Below are 22,252 nucleotides of genomic sequence, written 5' to 3'. Positions count from 1 at the left end.
ACGCTCTGTCTGAATCACAAAATTTTTTTGAGTTTCATATCCCTTCAAAGGGGCACTAAACTCAATATTTTTCTTTCATGACTCAGATAGAGCGTGCAATTTTAAGCAACTTTGTATTTCTCATATTATCAATTTTTCTTAGTTCTCTTGCTATCTTTATTTAAAAAGCAGGAATGTTAAGCATAGAAGCCGGACCATTTTAGGTTCAGCCCCCTGGATAGTGCTTGCTTATTGGTGGCTACATTTAGCCACCAATAAGCAAACGTAACCCAGTTCTGAATGAAAAATGGGACGGCTCCTAAGCTTTACATTCCTGCTTTTTAAATAAAGATGCAAGAGAATGAAGACAATTCATAATAGGAGTAAATTATAAAGTTGCTTAAAATTTCACGCTCTATCTGAGTCATGAAAGAAAAAAATTGGGTTTAGTGCCCCTTTAAGTAAAAGCAACACTTCTGTCTATAAAACAGTTTAAGCTCTGTAACAAATAAGAAGTTTAAACCACAGTTAATGAAAAATAATTTTGAAGTAAATTTCCTAAAACATGACAATTGGACCTGTAAGGATCCCTGCCAGTAATCTGCTCTATAAATCATCATTCACATTCAAGATCCAATAGGAATAGTAAAATTGAAGTCAGTTGATGGTAGAATAATAGAAGGAGATAAGCAGATTGCAGACTGTCTCAATGATTACTTCTGTTCTGTTTTCACAAAAGATTGTGATGATAGAATGTTTACATTAAGGGATACTACAAAAAATAGAAACAAGCTTAACAGTAATCTTTTTACAGAGGATGAGGTTTTATGAGCATTATCAAAAATAAATGTTTAAAAGGTAGTGGGTCCTGATAATATTCATCCAAGGGTTTTAAAAGAACTTCGATCAGTGCTAACTGTCCCATTAACTGATCTGTTTAATCAGTCACTTTTAACAGGAGCTGTCCCAGATGACTGGAGAATAAAAAATGTAATACCTCTTCATAAAAAGGGCAGTAGGGAAGAATCTGGTAACTACAGGCCAGTTAGTTTAGCTTCAGTAGTAGGGAAATTAATGGAAAGCCTCTTAAAAGAAAGAATTATGAGTTAAAAACAAACAATTTAGAGGACCAAAATAAGCATGGTTTTACTTCAGGGAGATCATGTCAGACTAATCTAATCGACTTTTTTGATTATGTAACAAAAGTATTAGACCAGGGTGGAGCAGTTGATGTAGCATATCTAGATTTCAGCAAAGCATTTGACACCGTCCCACACAATAAACTAATTCACAAACTGTATCTCCTTGGTCTAGACTCACAAATTGTGAACTGGGTGGAATGCTGGCTTATATCTATTTTTTCTATGTTTCTATATATTTTACTAACAGAATATTTTAGTAAGAAAAAAAACAAAACACAGATGATCTATTTGCAGATTTTACTATAGCTTTAATATCCTTTGCATTCCTGACAAATTGAAAGATGACTGTTTTACAAATCATACTTCCTCACCATTTGCATCCAGAGCCATGAGGTCGGCCGCGTGCAGAACTTCCACATAAAGCTTTTGCTCTGATGTTTCATAGTAACATTTGACACTGATTCTTCCATATTTACTCTGTTCAGTAGATCTCTGTAAAACAAAGGTTCAGCATTGTGTATTTGTAGACTTTGTCACATATTAGCTAGTAATTATACCATGTACTGAAAAAGAAATACCTGTTCTTTGATATTGTCCAGGTAATATTTTTCAATGAGTTCACTTGTGCAGCATTTATTCAAACGTAATTCTTCCTCCAAAAACTGCAAGACAAATACAGCATCAGTTATTAAAGGGACAGTCAACACCAGAATTTATGTTGTTTAAAAAGATAGATAATCCCTTTATTACCCATTCACCAGTTTTGCATAACCAACACTGTTATATTAATATACTTTTTACCTCTGTGATTACCTTGTATTTAAGCCTCTGCAGACTGCCCCCTTATTTCAGTTCTTTTGACAGACTTGTATTTTAGCCAATTAGTGCTGACTCCTAGGTAACACCACGTGCATGAGCACAGTGTTATCTATATGACACACATGAACTAAAGCCCTCTAGTGGTGAAAATGCAATCAGATTAGAGGCAGTCTTCAAGGTCTAAGAAATTAGCAAATGAACCTCCTAGGTTTAGCTTTCAACTAAGAATACCAAGAGAACAAAGCAAAATTGGTGATAAAAGTAAATTGGAAAGTTGTTTAAAATTACATGCTCTATTTAAATTATGAAAGTTGTTTTGGACTTGACTGTCCCTTTAATGGTTTGCAAATGGTCAATTTACCTTTATTTTGTTATTTGATATAGATGCATTTGCCCACAGAAACCACCAACAACACTGACAATATGAATAACAAACATATTTTCTGTAGCAAAGCTATGTGAACACGTTTCAGTAGCACTAATTAAAGGGACAGTCTACTAGCGCTGTCTAGCTGTGAAAAGCTGTCAAATTGCACTCAGATAAGAGGCGGACTTCAAGGGCTTAGAAATTAGCACATGAGCCTACCTAGGTTTATCTTTCAACAAAGAATACCAAGAGAACAAAGCAAATTTGCTTTTGTTTGTTTTCAGTGTATTTCAATTTCCCCAGTGCTTTACCATTTTTATTTTTATATAGACTTTATGTATAATTAAAATGTTTATTTATTTCAAGATCAATATAGTACAGTTATCTTATATTTCACTGCAATTCCCCTTTTTTATTTCATATAATTTATTATGAGGCACACCTGACCAGATAATCCATAAATATTTGTTTTTTCATAATAGTTTATATAGACATTTATAGTGACATAAACCTCCATAATTGTCACCCCGTAGTATATATTGCTACAGAGCCCAGCCTCAAAGTTTATATTTATATAATTATAAAATACACGATACAGATATAAAATATGCAAATATTCCATTTATAATATCATAGTCACCCGCTAATTTATAGAGCCACCTAATCTAAAGGCTCTTCGGCCATCTGCTGAATGTCCATGACATATTTAGCTGACATATTATTCAGAACGCAGTACACATTTTTTTTTTTTTTTTAAATGAATTAATTGAATTAATTTGCTGCAACAGCTAATTACTGGATATGATTAAGAATTTAGTGTATCTTGTGTATATAAATGAAACCTGCTTGATTTTAAAATTGTAACAGGCTATATCATTTACAATGTTTTGATGTTTGTGACATTGGCCACAGGTTAAATCAGTGGTACTAGCAATAGGGGAATAATGTATAAATTCATCAGATAATATTTAAAGAGACAGTCAACACCAAAATTGTTATTGTTTAAAAAGATAGATAATGACTTTACTAACCATTCCCCAGCTTTGCACAACCAACATTGTTATATTAATATACTTTATAACATTTAAACCTCTAAATTTTTGCCTGTTTCTAAGCCACTACAGACAGCCTCTTATCACATGCTTTTTTATTTGTTTTTCACAAAAGGAGACTGCTAGTTCATGTGGCCCATATAGATAACATTGTGTTTTTGTGTTCACTAATTGGCTAAAATGCAAGTCAATAGCTAATAAATAAAAAGTCATGTGATCAGGGGGCTGTCAGAAAAGGCTTAGATACAAGGTAATCACAGAGGCAAAAAGTAGATTCATATAACCATGTTGGTTATGCAAAACTGGGGAATGGGTAATAAAGGGATTATCTCTTTTAACAATAACAATTTTGGAGTAGACTGTCGCTTTAATTAAATTGAATAAAATGTAATATTTTTATGTATGTTTATTCAGTGCATGACTAATCTCTTTAAGATTAAGTGATTAAACACCAACAGGTGCGATCATGCTCTCTATTTAAGCAATCAGACACCTTCATGAGTTCAGTCTATAAATACGGAACTCATCCAAAATGCGTCAGCCGCCTCGGAGGTGCCGTGAGAAGTTGTGATTTTAAGTTTTTTTCATTTCATGTTCACTCTTTATGTTTTTAATATGTGTAATAAATGATGTCTTTTTATACAAGCAGATTGAGACAGTTTAGTCTGTTTCATAATTCTAGCCTCTAAAAGGACCTAGCTGAGCGACTGTCAAAGCTGATTGGACCAGAAGCAGTTTCTGCTCAGGACCAGCAGTTCTCTGTGGCTCCCAAGTGGTACTTTAAGTATGTGTTTAAACTTTTTGAGGTGGGTTAAACTCAGATTTGCAACATCATCAGTACTAAAATGACATGCTCAAACAAATTTCAGCATGTAATTTCCCCCCACCCACTATAATGCCCTTTAATACAGAGATCTACACTATGCAGACACTTGTGGTTAACCCCTTAATGATCAAGGTGTACCCTGTACCGTTGCTGGTCGTTAAGTATTTTCTTGGGTATAATAGGGTGTATCCTGCCACGAAATACGTGGAAATAGCGTGGTCTCCTGCTGGTGGCAAGAGATTAAAAATTAAATCCCCATACAGGGTACTTCAATGGTCCTTAAGGGGTTAAGAGCTAAGTTAAAAAAAAGGATTAATCATCCTTTTTTAACATTACTTTGTAGTACACAGTCACCATCATGTATATTCCTTATGTTAAACATGTAGGTATCTTCACATTCAGAGTAACCTCCAACGTTATCTTTTGCCTATTCTATATCTAATTCTTGGTAAACTATACAATAAAATATGAGAAAGAACTGTCTTTTAGCTAAACTTAAAGAAACACTGTGGTGTAAAATCTGTTCCTCTTAATGTGTTTATAGCGATTTTCTATGCCATTTGCTGAGTATTTAATGTATGGGGAAGTGCTCATTTATGTTTATTGTTGTAGTTGAAATACCTGGCTTTGCTCATTGAAACCACCACCCCTTGTTCTCAGGAACATGTCTATTCAAATGGGCTAAGCCTACAGGAAGAGCCAATAAAGTACTGGGTAATGGTTTCAATAAACAAAATCAGCTATTTTCAAGAAGAAACTTAAAGGAGCAATGGCCAATAAATTAAATTATATGCAACAGGTATATCAAGTCATTGGGAACATATTAAGGTGAACACATTTCCGTACACTATCCCTTTAAGTAAGTTGACGATTTTAAGGGCAATGTACTGAGGCAAACAGCTGAAACAAGTTCATTGTATTTTTAAGCTGGTACAGAAACACCAATCAAGTGCTCTTTCTCTCTCTTCCACTGGAAGGTTGATTCCTACTCCTGCCTTGTGTTTACATAGCTGTTCAATAGCACATCCTGCAGTATTTACATTTTCAGTATAGGTGGTGATTTCACAATGCAAAAGTAACTATTTTAAGTAAAAAAATAAAGGTAAAAGAGTTATTTGTAAACACTGCAATACACTCAGAGGTCAAATAGATAATTGAGAATACATTAAAGGAAAGAACAATTTATATGTCAATGTCCCTTTAAAATAGACACACCTATAATATTCATAATAGTTATAAAAGCAGTATTTATAGTCACCCTGTAGTCTCCATTCCGTAAGGTTTCCAGTGGTAAACCCTGTCCCTCTGCATGAAAGAAATCTACTAGCGCCTGCAAGATAAATGCATATTCATTACTAAATACAAGTTAAATCCATATTCATAACTTGCTATAGCATCACTGAAAAGTTATAAAATATCAAACACAATTCAGATGTACAAAAAAATTATATAAATTTAATTATTTATTTGTAAAGTAAATTGAATAACAAAAATGTACCTTGATGTTGACTGGACAGTTATATACACATAATTATTCACAGTTTCTTTGCCATTATGTAGACATTAAAGGGACATGAAACCCAAATTTTTTTTGTGAATCAGATAGATCATACAAATTTAAAGGGATATGAAACTCAAATGTTTTCCGTTCATGATTCAGGCAGGGCCTGCAATTTTAAGCAACTTTCTAATTTACTCCTATTATCAAGTTTTCTTCGTTCTCTTGGTATCTTTATTTGAAAAAGCAGGAGTGTAAGCTTAGGAGCCAGCCATTTTTTGTTCAGCACCTGGGTAGTGCTTGCTGATTGGTGGCTACATACCTAGATAGACTCAGGGGCTGGGTGCTAGATAATGATTTGTGGCTGCACATATATGCCCCATTTCATTTGTTTACTGAGGTGTTCAGCTAGCTCCCAGTAGTGCATTGTTGCTCCTTTAATAAAGGATATCAAGAGAATGAAACACATTTGATAGAAGTAAATTGGAAAGTTGTTTAAAATGTATGCTCATTCTGAATCATAAAAGAATCAAAATGGGTTTCATGTCCCTTTAAACTCAAAATTAAATTTCTCATAAAAGGTTTAAAGAGACAAATAGATATAGATTGATAGATACAGATAGATAGATAGATAGATAGATAGATGGGTAGGTAGAGATAGATAGATACAGATAGATAGATAGATAGATAAATAGATAAATAGATATATAGGTAGATATACTGTAGATAGATAAATAGATATATAGGTAGATATACTGTAGATAGATACAGATAGATAGTTAGATAGATAGAGATAGATAGAAACAGATAGATAGATACAAATAGATAGAGATAAATATAGATAGAAGATAGATAGGAGTTTGCACAAATCTTGACCACTATTGCTGAAAACACTTCTGCCATTTAGTGCTCAAGCCACATGCACACCCTAAGCCTACCTAGGTATTCTCTTTAACAAAGGAGAACAAGCAAAAAAGATATAGATAGATCGAAACAAATAGATAAGTACAGATATATAGATTTATACAAATAGATAGTTACAGATACATATAGATAGATAGATAGATAGATAGATAGCTATAGATTGAGAGATACAGATAGATAGATATAGATAAAGAAAGATAGATTCATTGATATAGACAGATAGACATAGATATATATAGATAGATAGATAGATAGATAGATACTTTTCTATAGCCTGTCTTTGAAGCAGGGAGGTATTTTTTTACATGATATATTTATGATTCATTTCACATTTACTTATATACAATTTAGCAAGAAGCTAACGGTAAACTAAGAGATAAAACTTGACTTTCACATCTTAATGGTAGAAGCAAGACTTCTTTGTCACATATTGTATCTAAACACAGTAATTAGGATTTATTATGTGCCATGTAGATATAAACTCTAAGTAATGGTTGTTTAGAAATGACAATTACAGTAAGTCTGCCTGCCGCGCAGCGAGAGACACACGGCAGCACTTAGCTGTATGTTTTAGTCACTGCTGTTTCGCAGAAGCTAGACAGCAGCATGAAATGAAATCAGAACATAAGCAAACAATCTGCAACCCTGTATATAAATCTCAAATAATCAAAGCAGGTTTATGTATTTAGTTTCTCACAAACAGCTGTGTTGTGAAATGCGTTGTCAAAGCAACATTTGTTTATACAAAGCGAAAACCTGACTTGTGAGGAAAAAAAAATACATTATCAAAGAAATACAAAAGAGTACGATATGATGACAGATCATAAAAAACACTTCCTGAGTCTATTTTGCCCTTTTTTTCTTTTCTTATCAAAGTTAACCCATTGGCCACCATTGAGAATAGGGAACCTCAGTGTGTTGCTTAATATATTTAAAGGGACATGAAACCATTTTTTTTTTCTTTCATGATTCAGACAGAGCATGCAATTTTAAACAACTTTCTAATATACTTCTATTATCAATTTTTCTTCATTCTTTTGGTATCTTTTGTTAAAAAGCAGCTCAGGAGCGTGCATGTGTCTGGAGCACTATATGGCAGCAGTTTTGCAAGAATGTTATACATTTGCAAGAGCACTACATGCCAGCACTATTTCCTGCCATTTAGAGCTCCAGACATCTACCTAAGCATCTCTTCAACAAAGAATACCACGAGAATGAAGCAAATGTGAAAAACATAATTTATGCTTACCTGATAAATTTATTTCTCTTGTAGTGTATCCAATCCACGGATCATCCATTACTTGTGGGATATTCTCCTTCCCAACAGGAAGTTGCAAGAGGATCACCCACAGCAGAGCTGCTATATAGCTCCTCCCCTCACTGCCATATCCAGTCATTCGACCGAAACAAGACGAGAAAGGAGAAACCATAGGGTGCAGTGGTGACTGTAGTTTAATTAAAATTTAGACCTGCCTTAAAAGGACAGGGCGGGCCGTGGACTGGATACACTACAAGAGAAATAAATTTATCAGGTAAGCATAAATTATGTTTTCTCTTGTTAAGTGTATCCAGTCCACGGATCATCCATTACTTGTGGGATACCAATACCAAAGCTAAAGTACACAGATGATGGGAGGGACAAGGCAGGAACTTAAATGGAAGGAACCACTGCCTGTAGAACCTTTCTCCCAAAAACAGCCTCCGAAGAAGCAAAAGTGTCAAATTTGTAAAATTTTGAAAAGGTGTGAAGCGAAGACCAAGTCGCAGCCTTGCAAATTTGTTCAACAGAGGCCTCATTTTTAAAGGCCCAGGCGGAAGCCACAGCTCTAGTAGAATGAGCTGTAATCCTTTCAGGGGGCTGCTGTCCAGCAGTCTCATAGGCTAAGCGTATTATGCTCCGAAGCCAAAAGGAGAGAGAGGTTGCCGAAGCTTTTTGACCTCTCCTCTGTCTAGAGTAAACGACAAACAGGGCAGATGTTTGACGAAAATCTCTAGTAGCCTGTAAGTAAAACTTCAAGGCACGGACTATGTCCAGATTATGCAAAAGACGTTCCTTCTTTGAAGAAGGATTAGGAAACAATGATGGAACAACAATCTCTTGATTGATATTCCTGTTAGAAACCACCTTAGGTAAAAACCCAGGTTTGGTACGCAGAACTACCTTGTCTGAATGAAAAATCAGATAAGGAGAATCACAATGTAAGGCAGATAACTCAGAGACTCTTCGAGCCGAGGAAATAGCCATCAAAAACAGAACTTTCCAAGATAAAAGTTTAATATCAATGGAATGAAGGGGTTCAAACGGAACTCCCTGAAGAACTTTAAGAACCAAGTTTAAGCTCCACGGGGGAGCAACAGTTTTAAACACAGGCTTAATCCTAACCAAAGCCTGACAAAATGCCTGGATGTCTGGAACTTCTGCCAGACGCTTGTGCAAAAGAATAGACAGAGCAGAGATCTGTCCTTTTAAAGAACTAGCTGATAAGCCTTTGTCCAAACCCTCTTGGAGAAAGGACAATATCCTAGGAATCCTAACCTTACTCCATGAGTAACTCTTGGATTCACACCAATAAAGATATTTACGCCATATCTTATGGTAGATTTTCCTGGTGACAGGCTTCCGAGCCTGTATTAAGGTATCAATGACTGACTCTGAGAAGCCACGCCTTGATAGAATCAAGCGTTCAATCTCCATGCAGTCAGTCTCAGAGAAAGTAGATTTGGATGATTGAAAGGACCTTGTATTAGAAGGTCCTGCCTCAGAGGCAGAGTCCATGGTGGAAGAGATGACATGTCCACTAGGTCTGCATACCAGGTCCTGCGTGGCCACGCAGGCGCTATCAGAATCACTGATGCTCTCTCCTGTTTGATTTTGGCAATCAGTCGAGGGAGCAGAGGAAATGGTGGAAACACATAGGCCAGGTTGAAGAACCAAGGATCTATCAGCGTTGCACCCGGGTCCCTGGACCTGGATCCGTAACAAGGAAGCTTGGCGTTCTGGCGAGACGCCATGAGATCCAGTTCTGGTTTGCCCCAACGATGGACCAGTTGAGCAAACACCTCCGGATGGAGTTCCCACTCCCCCGGATGAAAAGTCTGACGACTTAGAAAATCCGCCTCCCAGTTCTCTATGCCTGGGATGTGGATCGCTGACAGGTGGCAAGAGTGAGACTCTGCCCAGCGAATTATCTTTGAGACTTCTAACATCGCTAGGGAACTCCTGGTTCCCCCTTGATGGTTGATGTAAGCCACAGTCGTGATGTTGTCCGACTGAAATCTGATGAAACTCAGTGTTGCTAACTGAGGCCAAGCTAGAAGAGCATTGAATATTGCTCTTAACTCCAGAATATTTATTAAGAGGAGTTTCTCCTCCTGAGTCCACGATCCCTGAGCCTTCAGGGAGTTCCAGACTGCGCCCCAACCTAGAAGGCTGGCATCTGTTGTTACAATCGTCCAATCTTGCCTGCAAAAGGTCATACCCTTGGACAGATAGATCCGAGAAAGCCACCAGAGAAGAGAATCTCTGGTCTCTTGATCCAGATTTAGTAGAGGCGACAAATCTGAGTAATCCCCATTCCACTGACTTAGCATGCATAATTGCAGCGGTCTGAGATGCAGGCGCGCAAATGGCACTATGTCCATTGCCGCTACCATTAAGCCGATTACTTCCATGCACTGAGCCACTGACGGGCGTGGAATGGAATGAAGGACACGGCAAGCATTTAGAAGTTTTGATAACCTGGACTCCGGCAGGTAAATTTTCATCTCTACAGAATCTATAAGAGTCCCTAGGAAGGAGACTCTTGTGAGTGGTGATAGAGAACTCTTTTCCACGTTCACTTTCCACCCATGCGACCTCAGAAATGCCAGAACTATCTCTGTATGAGACTTGGCAATTTGAAAGCTTGACGCCTGTATCAGGATGTCGTCTAGATACGGAGCCACTGCTATGCCTTGCGGTCTTAGAACCGCCAGAAGTGAGCCCAGAACCTTTGTAAAAATTCTCGGGGCAGTGGCGAACCCGAAGGGAAGAGCTACAAATTGGTAATGCCTGTCTAGAAAGGCAAACCTTAGGAACCGATGATGATCTTTGTGAATCGGTATGTGAAGGTAGGCATCCTTTAAGTCCACTGTGGTCATGTACTGACCCTCTTGGATCATGGGTAGGATGGTCCGAATAGTTTCCATTTTGAATGATGGAACTCTGAGGAATTTGTTTAAGATCTTTAGATCCAAGATTGGTCTGAAGGTTCCCTCTTTCTTGGGAACCACAAACAGATTTTAATAAAATCCCTGTCCTTGTTCCGTCCGCGGAACTGGATGGATCACTCCCATTACTAGGAGGTCTTGCAGACAGCTTAGGAATGCCTCTTTCTTTATCTGGTTTGATGATAACCTTGAAAGATGAAATCTCCCTTGTGGAGGAGAAGCTTTGAAGTCCAGAAGATATCCCTGAGATATGATCTCCAACGCCCAGGGATCCTGAACATCTCTTGCCCACGCCTGGGCGAAGAGAGAAAGTCTGCCCCCCACTAGATCTGTTTCCGGATAGGGGGCCGTTCCTTCATGCTGTCTTGGGGGCAGCAACAGGCTTCCTGGCCTGCTTGCCCTTGTTCCAGGACTGGTTAGGTTTCCAGGCCTGTCTGGAATGAGCAACAGTTCCCTCTTGTTTTGAAGCGGAGGAAGTTGATGCTGCTCCTGCCTTGAAATTTCGAAAGGCACGAAAATTAGACTGTTTGGCCTTTGATTTGGCCCTGTCCTGAGGAAGGGTATGACCCTTGCCTCCAGTAATGTCAGCAATAATTTCCTTCAAGCCAGGCCTGAATAAGGTCTGCCCCTTGAAAGGAATGTTGAGTAATTTAGACTTTGAAGTCACGTCAGCTGACCAGGATTTAAGCCATAGCGCTCTACGCGCCTGGATGGCGAATCCGGAATTCTTAGCCGTTAGTTTAGTCAAATGAACAATGGCATCAGAAACAAATGAGTTAGCTAGCTTAAGCGTTCTAAGCTTGTCAATAATTTCATTCAATGGAGCTGTCTGGATGGCCTCTTCCAGGGCCTCAAACCAGAATGCTGCCGCAGCAGTGACAGGCGCAATGCATGCAAGGGGCTGTAAAATAAAACCTTGTTGAATAAACATTTTCTTAAGGTAACCCTCCAATTTTTTATCCATTGGATCTGAAAAAGCACAACTGTCCTCAACCGGGATAGTGGTACGCTTTGCTAAAGTAGAAACTGCTCCCTCCACCTTAGGGACCGTCTGCCATAAGTCCCGTGTAGTGGCGTCTATTGGAAACATTTTTCTAAATATAGGAGGTGGGGAAAAGGGCACACCGGGTCTATCCCACTCCTTGCTAATAATTTCTGTAAGCCTTTTAGGTATAGGAAAAACGTCAGTACACACCGGCACTGCATAGTATCTATCCAGCCTACACAATTTCAGAGCAGCTAATACCTCCCCAAGCAATACACGGAGGTTCTCAAGCTTAAATTTAAAATGAGAAATCTCTGAATCAGGTTTCCCCGAGTCAGAGATGTCACCCACAGACTGAAGCTCTCCGTCCTCATGTTCTGCATACTGTGACGCAGTATCAGACATGGCTCTAACAGCATTTGCGCGCTCTGAATCTCTCCTAACCCCAGAGCTATCGCGCTTGCCTCTTAATTCAGGCAATCTAGATAATACCTCTGACAGGGTATTATTCATGATTGCAGCCATGTCCTGCAAGGTAATCGCTATGGGCGACCCTGATGTAATTGGCGCCATATTAGCGTGCGTCCCCTGAGCGGGAGGCGAAGGGTCTGACACGTGGGGAGAGTTAGTCGGCATAACTTCCCCCTCGACAGAACCCTCTGGTGATAATTCTTTTATAGATAAAGACTGATCTTTACTGTTTAAGGTGAAATCAATACATTTAGTACACATTCTCCTATGGGGCTCCACCATGGCTTTCAAACATAACGAACAAGTAGGTTCCTCTGTGTCAGACATGTTTAAACAGACTAGCAATGAGACTAGCAAGCTTGGAAAACACTTTAAAACAAGTTTAAAAGCAATATAAAGAAACGTTACTGCGCTTTTAAGAAACACAAATTTTCCCAAATTTTGAAATAACAGTGAAAAAAATGCAGTTACACTAACAATTTTTTTACAGTGTATGTAATAAGTTAGCAGAGCATTGCACCCACTTGCAAATGGATGATTAACCCCTTAATACCAAAAACGGAATAACAAATGACAAAAACGTTTTTTAAACAGTCACAACAACTGCCACAGCTCTACTGTGGCTTTTTACCTCCCTCAATACGACTTTTGAAGCCTTTTGAGCCCTCCAGAGAAGTCCTGGATCATGCAGGAAGAAGCTGGATGTCTGTGTCTGTAATTTTTGCTGTGCAAAAAAATGCTAAAATAGGCCCCTCCCACTCATATTACAACAGTGGGAAGCCTCAGGGAACTGTTTCTAGGCAAAATTCAAGCCAGCCATGTGGAAAAAACTAGGCCCCAATACGTTTTATCACCAAACATATGTAAAAAACGATTAAACATGCCAGCAAACGTTTTAAAATACACTTTTATAAGAGTATGTATCTCTATTAATAAGCCTGATACCAGTCGCTATCACTGCATTTAAGGCTTTACTTACATTACTTCGGTATCAGCAGCATTTTCTAGCAAATTCCATCCCTAGAAAAATATTTTAACTGCACATACCTTATTGCAGGAAAACCTGCACGCTATTCCCCCTCTGAAGTTACCTCACTCCTCAGAATATGTGAGAACAGCAAAGGATCTTAGTTACTTCTGCTAAGATCATAGAAAACGCAGGCAGATTCTTCTTCTAAATACTGCCTGAGATAAACAGTACACTCCGGTACCATTTAAAAATAACAAACTTTTGATTGAAGAAATAAACTAAGTATAAAACACCACAGTCCTCTTACGACCTCCATCTTAGTTGAGAGTTGCAAGAAAATGACTGGATATGGCAGTGAGGGGAGGAGCTATATAGCAGCTCTGCTGTGGGTGATCCTCTTGCAACTTCCTGTTGGGAAGGAGAATATCCCACAAGTAATGGATGATCCGTGGACTGGATACACTTAACAAGAGAAATAGAAGTTAATTGCATGCTTTGTCTGAATCACAAAAGAAAATTTAAAGGGACCTTAAACCTGATTTGTAATCCCTCATAAAACATATAGTTATGCATAATAAGAAGATTGTAATTCATTTTATCATTTATTTTGATTACTTTTTCTGTAATTTAGCTTCTAACAAAACTGAATTGTCCTACCAGGGCACCAGGAGATTTCCCAGTGGGCCGCTGGGGCAGCTAGATACAATTTAAGATGGTGGCGCTGCTGGTAAGGCAATGCCGCTGTATCACCCCTTCTTTTATCCTCTGAGCTATAGGTATTAAGGTCACAAAGAATTTCCTTGTAGGTTTTATGCCATAGACCGTTCACCATTTAGGGATCGATTTAACAAAATCTTTGTCAGCCTTCACCTACTTATTACTGCAGGCTCTCAAAAGAGAACCTGCCATCCGTATTTATCAAGCAGCGGTCATCAAACCACTGCTTCCCTAACCTCTTAGGTGGCGAATTTCAACCCCCCCGGTCTCGCCCGACCGGGGAGATTGACAGCTCCTGCCCGCACGTGATTGGATGTGCCCAGGCAGGGGGCGGCATTGCAAAAGAGCGCAAAAAAACACAATTTATGCTTACCTGATAAATTTATTTCTCTTGTGGTGTATCCAGTCCACGGATCATCCATTACTTGTGGGATATTCTCATTCCCAACAGGAAGTTGCAAGAGGACACCCACAGCAGAGCTGTAATATAGCTCCTCCCCTAACTGTCATAGCCAGTCATTCGACCGAAAACAAGCCGAGAAAGGAGGAACCATAGGGTGTAGTGGTTACTGTAGTTTAAATTTAAAAATTACCTGCCTTAAAATGACAGGGCGGGCCATGGACTGGATACACCACAAGAGAAATAAATTTATCAGGTAAGCATAAATTGTGTTTTCTCTTGTAAGGTGTATCCAGTCCACGGATCATCCATTACTTGTGGGATACCAATACCAAAGCTAAAGTACACGGATGAAGGGAGGGACAAGGCAGGAACCACTGCCTGTAAAACCTTTCTCCCAAATATAGCCTCCGAAGAAGCAAAAGTATCAAATTTGTAAAATTTTGAAAAAGTATGAAGCGAAGACCAAGTCGCCGCCTTGCAAATCTGTTCAACAGAAGCCTCATTTTTAAAGGCCCAAGTGGAAGCCACAGCTCTAGTTGAATTAGCTGTAATCCTTTCAGGAGGCGGCTGTCCAGCAGTCTCATAGGCTAAGCGGATTAAGCTTCTTAGCCAAAAAGAAAAAGAGGTTGCCAAAGCCTTTTGACCTCTCCTCTGTCCAGAGTAGACAACAAACAAAGCAGATGTTTGACGAAAATCTTTAGTAGCTTGTAAGTAAAACTTTAAAGCACAGACCACATCCAGATTGTGTAACACAAGGATGGAACCACAATCTCTTGATTGATATTCTTGTTAGATACCACCTCAGGTAAGAACCCAGGTTTGGTACGCAGGACTACCTTATCCGTATGAAAAATCAGATAAGGAGAATCACATTGTAAGGCAGATAGCTCAGAGACTCTACGAGCCGAGGAAATAGCTACCAAAAAAAAAAAAAAAAAAAGAACTTTCCAAGATAAAAGTTTGATATCTATGGAATGAAGAGGTTCAAACGGAACTCCTTGAAGATCCTTAAGAACCAAGTTTAAGCTCCATGGTGGAGCAACAGGTTTAAACACAGGCTTGATTCAAACTAAAGCCTGACAAAATGCCTGAACGTCTGGAACATCTGCCAGACGCTAGTGCAAAAGAATAGACAGAGCAAAAATCTGTCCCTTTAAGAAACTAGCTGACAATCCTTTTTCCAAACCTTCTTGGAGAAAAGATAAAATCCTAGGAATCCTGACCTTACTCCATGAGTAACCCTTGGATTCACACCAATAAAGATATCTACGCCATACCTTACGGTAAATTTTCCTGGTGACAGGCTTTCGTGCCTGTATTAAGGTATCAATAACTGACTCGGAGAAGCCACGCTTTGATAAAATCAAGCATTCAATCTCCAGGCAGTCAGCCTCAGAGAAATTAGATTTGGATGGTTGAAAAGACCCTGAAGTAGAAGGTCCTGTCTCAGAGGCAGAGACCATGGTGGAAAGGATGACATGTCCACTAGATCTGCATACCAGGTCCTGCGTGGCCACGCAGGTGCTATCAGAATCACCGATGCTCTCTCCTGCTTGATCTTGGCTATCAGTCGAGGGAGCAGAGGAAACGGTGGAAACACATAAGCCAGGTTGAAAGACCAGGGCGCTGCTAGAGTATCTATCAGTGTCGCCTTGGGATCCCTGGACCTGGATCCGTAACACGGAAGCTTGGCATTCTGGCGAGATGCCATGAGATCCAGTTCTGGTTTGCCCCAACGGAGAATCAGTTGTGCAAATACCTCCGGATGGAGTTCCCACTCTCCCGGATGAAAAGTCTGACGACTTAGAAAATCCGCCTCCCAGTGCTCTACACCTGGGATTTGGATAGCTGATAGGTGGCAAGAGTGAATCTCTGCCCAGTGAATTATTTTTGAAACTTCTAACATCTCTAGGGAACTTCTTGTTCCCCCTTGATGGTTGATGTAAGCTACAGTCGTGATGTTGACCGACTGAAATCTGATGTACCTCAGAGTTGCTAACTGAGGCCAAACCTGAAGAGCCTTGAATATCGCTCTTAGTTCCAGAATATTTATTGTAAGGAGAGACTCCTCCTGAGTCCACGATCCCTGAGCCTTCAGGGAGTTCCAGACTGCACCCCAACCTAGAAGGCTGGCATTTGTTGTTACAATAGTCCAATCTGGCCTGCGAAGGTCATACCTTTGGACAGATGGACCCGAGATAGCCACCAGGGAAGAGGATCCCTGGTCTCTTGGTCCATATTCAGTTGAGGGGCCAAATCTGTGTAATCCCCGCTCCACTGACTGAGCCTGCATAGTTGCAGCGGTCTGAGATGTAAGCGTGCAAACGGCACTATGTCCATTGCCGCTACCATTAAGCCGATTACTTCCATACACTGAGCCACCAAAGGGCGCGGAATGGAATGAAGAACCCGACAGGAATTTAGAAGCTTTGATAACCTGGACTCCGTCAAGGTAAATTTTCATTTCTACAGAATCTATCATCTATACCTAGAATCTATCATCTATACCTAGAAAGGAAACTCTTGTGAGTGGGGATAGAGAACACTTTTCCTCGTTCACTTTCCACCCATGCAACCTCAGAAATGCCAGTACTACGTCCGTATGAGACTTGGCAATTTGGAAGTTTGACGCCTGTATCAGGATGTCGTCTAAATAAGGGGCTACTGCTATGCCCCGTGGCCTTAGGACCGCCAAAAGCGACCCTAGAACCTTTGTAAAGATTCTTGGGGCTGTAGCTAATCCAAAGGGAAGAGCTACAACTGGTAATGCCTGTCTTGAAAGGCAAACCTGAGAAACCGATGATGATCTTTGTGTATCGGAATGTGAAGATAAGCATCCTTTAGATCCACTGTAGTCATATATTGACCCTCCTGGATCAGTGGTAGGATGGTACGAATAGTTTCCATCTTGAACGACGGAACTTTGAGGAATTTGTTTAAGATCTTTAGATCCAAAATCGGTCTGAAGGTTCCCTCTTTTTTGGGAACCACAAACAGATTTGAGTAAAAACCCTGTTCCTGTTCCTCCTTTGGAACTGGATGGATCACTCCCATAACTAGGAGGTCTCGTACACAGTGTAAGAATGCCTCACTCTTTATCTGGTTTGCAGATAATTGTGAAAGGTGAAATCTCCCTTTTGGGGGGGAAGCTTTGAAGTCCAGAAGATATCCCTGGGATATAATTTCCAACGCCCAGGGATCCTGAACATCTCTTGCCCACGCCTGGGCGAAGAGGGAAAGTCTGCCCCCTACTAGATCGGTTACCGGATAGGGGGTCGTTCCTTCATGCTGTCTTAGAGGCAGCAGCAGGCTTTTTGACCTGCTTACCTTTTTTCCAGGTCTGGTTTGGTCTCCAGACCGTCTTGGATTGAGCAAAAGTTCCCTCTTGTTTATTATTAGAGGAAGTTGATGCCGCACCTGCCTTGAAGTTTCGAAAGGCACGAAAATTAGACTGTTTGGCCCTAGATTTGGACCTGTCCTGAGGAAGGGCACAACCTTTTCCTCCAGTGATATCAGCAATAATCTCCTTCAAACCAGGCCAGAATAGGGTCTGCCCCTTGAAGGGAATGTTAAGTAGCTTAGATTTTAAAGTCACGTCAGCTGACCATGATTTAAGCCATAGCGCTCTGCGCGCCTGTATAGCAAAACCAGAATTCTTAGCCGTTAGTTTATTCAAATGAACAATGGCATCAGAAATAAAATAATTGGCTAGCTTAAGTGCTCTAAGTTTGCCAAGTATGTCATCCAATGGAGTCTCTACCTGTAAAGCCTCTTCCAGAGACTCAAACTAGTACGCCGCAGCAGCAGTGACAGGGGCAATGCATGCAATGGGCTGTAGGATAAAACCTTGTTGAATAAATATTTTCTTAAGGTAACCTTCTAATTTTTTATCCATTGGCTCTAAAAAAGCACAACTGTCCTCGACAGGGATAGTAGTACGCTTTGCTTGAGTAGAAACTGCTCCCTCGACCTTAGGGACTGTCTGCCATAAGTCCCGTGTGGTGGCGTCTATTGGAAAACATTTTTCTAAAAATAGGAGGGGAAGAGAACGGCACACCTGGTCTATCCCATTCCTTATTAATAATTTCTGTAAACCTTTTAGGTATTGGGAAAACATCAGTACACACCGGCACTGCAAAGCATTTATCCAGTCTACAAAATTTATCTGGCACTGCAATGGTATCACAGTCATTCAGAGCAGCTAAAACCTCCCTAAGTAACACGCAGAGGTGTTCAAGCTTAAATTTAAATGTAGAAATATTAGAATCAGGTATCTTTCCTGAGTCATTAACATCACCCACTGACTGAAGCTCTCCTTCCTCAGCTTCTGCATATTGTGAGGCAGTATCAGACATGGTTCTTAAAGCGTCAGTATGCTCTGCATTTTTTCTCACCCCAGAGCTATCTCGCTAACCTCTAAGTTCAGGTAGTCTGGCTAATACCGCTGACAGTGTATTATCCATGACTGCCACCATGTCTTGTAAAGTAAACGCTATGGGCGCCCTAGATGTACTTGGCGCCATTTGAGCGTGAGTCCCTTGGGCGGGAGTCAAAGGGTCTGACACGTGGGGAGAGTTAGTCGGCATAACTTTCCCCTCGTCAGATTCCTCTGGTGATAATTTTTTTAAAAACAGAATATGATCTTTATTGCATAAAATGAAATCAGTACATTTGGTACACATTCTAAGAGGGGGTTCCACCATGGCTTTTAAACATAATGAACAAGGAGTTTCTTCTATGTCAGACATGTTTATACAGACTAGCAATGAGACTAGCAAGCTTGGAAAACACTTTAAATCAAGTTAACAAGCAAATATAAAAAACGGTACTGTGCCTTTAAGAAAAACAAATTTTGTCAGAATTTGAAAAACAGTGAAAAAATGCAGTAAATCAAACGAAAATGTTACAGTGTGTATAATAGGCTAACAGAGCATTGCACCCACTTGCAAATGGATGATTAACCCCTTAGTTCAAAAAACGGATCAAAAAAACGAAATAGAGGTTTGTTTTTTTTTGTTTTTTTTTGTTTTTTTTTTAACAGTCACAACCAACTGCCACAGCAAGCTGTGGTCCTACCTTCCCCAATAATCAACTTTGGAAAGCCTTTGAGCCCTTTAGAGATGTCCTATAGCATACAGGGGACTCCTGAGGGAAGCTGCATGTCACAGTTTGTAATTTTAACTGCACCAACTGTAACTTTTATACTATAACAGTGGAAAGCCTCAGTAAAACTGTTTCTAGTCAAAATTTAAGCCAGCCATGTGGAAAAAACTAGGCCCCAATAAAGTTTTATCACCAATGCATATATAAAAACGATTAAACATGCCAGCAAACGTTTATATTGCAATATCATAAGGGTATTACCCCTGGGAGTAAGCATGATACCAGTCATTATTAAATCACTGTATTCAGGCTTAACTTACATTAATCCGGTATCAGCAGCATTTTCTAGTGTTTTCCATCTCTAGAAAAAATTATAACTGCACATACCTGATAGCAGAATAAACTGCACGCCATTCTCTCGCTGAAGTTACCTCATCTGTGTAATCCCCTCAGACATATGTGAGAATAGCAATGGATCTTAGTTAAAACCTGCTAAGATCATAGAAACCTCAGGCAGATTCTTCTTCTATTTACTGCCTGAGATAAAATAGCACAACTCCGGTACTATTTAAAAATAACAAACTTTTGATTGAAGAAAATAAACTAACTATATTTAACCACTCTCTCCTACAACATCCTAGCTTGTTGAGAGTTGCAAGAGAATGACTGGCTATGACAGTTAGGGGAGGAGCTATATTACAGCTCTGCTGTGGGTGTCCTCTTGCAACTTCCTGTTGGGAATGAGAATATCCCACAAGTAATGGATGATCCGTGGACTGGATACACCTTACAAGAGAAAGGATTCTTGTGCAATGCTGAATTCCGGCAGCGAGATTCAGCCCGCCAGAGGTGAGCTACGTTGGACAGGGTCATGTATGTACACCCCTGTCCATCATAGCTTGATAAATCAACCCCATAGTAGCCCTTCTTTGTATGGTTTCTAGTATCTAATTAATCACACTGTGAGATAGTGACACACTGCTTTAAGTGTCTTCTCCAGATCACAGTCTAATCATTTTTATACTGTGAAAGAGAGGCATTGATAAAATGAGGTTGTGGGGTGCCGATATAACAACAACCTGCCATTTTTTATTACAAACTAATATTATTTTAGTTATGAAAAAAAAAATATTGGTATAAGGAGTATCGAAGTAATCCCCATAGAACAAACAGGGCGTGTGCATTTTACGAACTTAATGGAAAATAGGGCTGGTTTTCAAAATTTTCCAGGGGTGCTTTCTATTCCCAGTTCAGCCCGCTGTTTTAAGTTTTGTTTTATCTCCCAAACCGACAAACGTACTCTGCAACATGCTACACTGAAAACAATATTGTACGTAAAGTGACATAGTACATGATTACAGTTCATTTCTTTATTAGAAATATTTTTGCAACATATTTGCTTTAGCCAAAATGCTTCTAGCAAAATGTGTTATTGTTTTAACAGTAATATGTTACATACTCTCTCTCTTTCTATTCCAAAATGTGTGTTGTTTAAAAAGATATACATAGAAAGAAATGAAGCGCAAAAGAGAACAAATTCAAGTGTAATTTTATTAAACAGATATAGTGCGCTAAGTGCAACAATGTACTCACCAGTAGTACAAAAGATTGAGCCTTTTAGTATAACTTTAGGTTAAAAACAATCTGAGTGTCCACAGCATATGAAAAAGCCGTTAGCTGGAGTTCACATGGGCAGGATAAAACCTGCAGCGGGTGTATCCGGAATCCCTGCTCTCAGCCATCCGGTTGCAATCGTAAGTGCCGTGAGCACAGTGATATGGATATATCCTTATACAGGAGTCACCACCTTTGTAACCCCAACACATTTCCCCCGGTTCCCGACGGGCCTTTTCAAGGGGATTTAGAAAAAACAAACGCTGTCAGTTGTACCCTATCATTTCCCTTTATAACCCGTATGTAAGATTGCACTCCACCCGTTCCCCAGAGGTATGGCTTACACGAGCTCACAAGAGGCACGGTTCCCAGGCTCTTTCTTATTGGGTGCAATGGTTCAGCATCATCGTATCTCTCGGAGGGGGGGGGGGGGGTTATTCTTAAAATACCTCAAAATAGGGACTATCCATATAATATTATACATTTCAAGATCACGTAGGTCTTATCATAAGGATATTCATTCTACTCGCGATCCACTTTATATGTTGTAGATATTATCAATTAGGAATGTATCCTAACATAACTTTTTGAAGAGAATCTCTCTATTTCCAGGGTAGTATTCCCTGGGTGCTTTATGCTTCATTTCTTCATTTATATGATTCATTGTGGTTTTTATTTTTTGTTTTTATATATAATTTATTTTTTGGTCTAGATTGTACATTCAAAGGTCATGTAGATCTTATTATAGGGCTATTTATTCCACTTAATGGCCAGTTTATAAAAGGGTTAGGAGTATTTATTATTAGTTACGATTGTAATATGACAATTTTGTTTATAACTTCATTTTGTCATTTGTGTGATTTGTTGTTATTTTCACGTCTACAATAAACTTAGTTTGCTCTTAGGTCTATGACCTTTTCAGAGGAATTCCACTTTACAGATTCTTAATGTGTATATATTTTTCCTTAGTCATTCCCCCTATTGAGCATTCGCATTATTGATCAGTGAGTTCTTACTCTCAAATTTACTTTATAGAAAACATTTATATGATAGGGCCTCGTTTAAGCCATTCGGATTAGCAGATTTCAATTTGTGTATCCATCGACACTCTTTTTGTAAAAGGATCTTATTTATGTTTCCTTTGCGCCCTTTAAGGTTCACTTGTTCGATGGC

At 39.4% G+C, this 22,252-nt stretch overlaps 1 protein-coding gene across 1 annotated transcript in view; it reads right to left on the bottom strand.

Annotated features, from left to right (window-relative positions):
• The window catches only part of BAIAP3 (BAI1 associated protein 3), a 537,315-nt gene that overhangs the window by 21,067 nt on the left and 493,996 nt on the right, over positions 1 to 22,252 (bottom strand). The window contains exons 28-30 of the mRNA XM_053695302.1: positions 5,444 to 5,515; positions 1,700 to 1,783; positions 1,493 to 1,613 (exon numbers count right to left, since the gene is read on the bottom strand). Of these exons, the coding sequence (XP_053551277.1) occupies positions 1,493 to 1,613; positions 1,700 to 1,783; positions 5,444 to 5,515 (277 nt within the window). The remainder of the gene's footprint in view (positions 1 to 1,492; positions 1,614 to 1,699; positions 1,784 to 5,443; positions 5,516 to 22,252) is intronic.

The sequence above is a fragment of the Bombina bombina genome, chromosome 11 (genome assembly GCF_027579735.1).
Source record: "Bombina bombina isolate aBomBom1 chromosome 11, aBomBom1.pri, whole genome shotgun sequence".
Lineage (NCBI taxonomy): Eukaryota > Metazoa > Chordata > Amphibia > Anura > Bombinatoridae > Bombina > Bombina bombina.
Note: the sequence above shows the minus strand (reverse complement) of the source record. Positions and strands in the feature narration are given on the sequence as shown.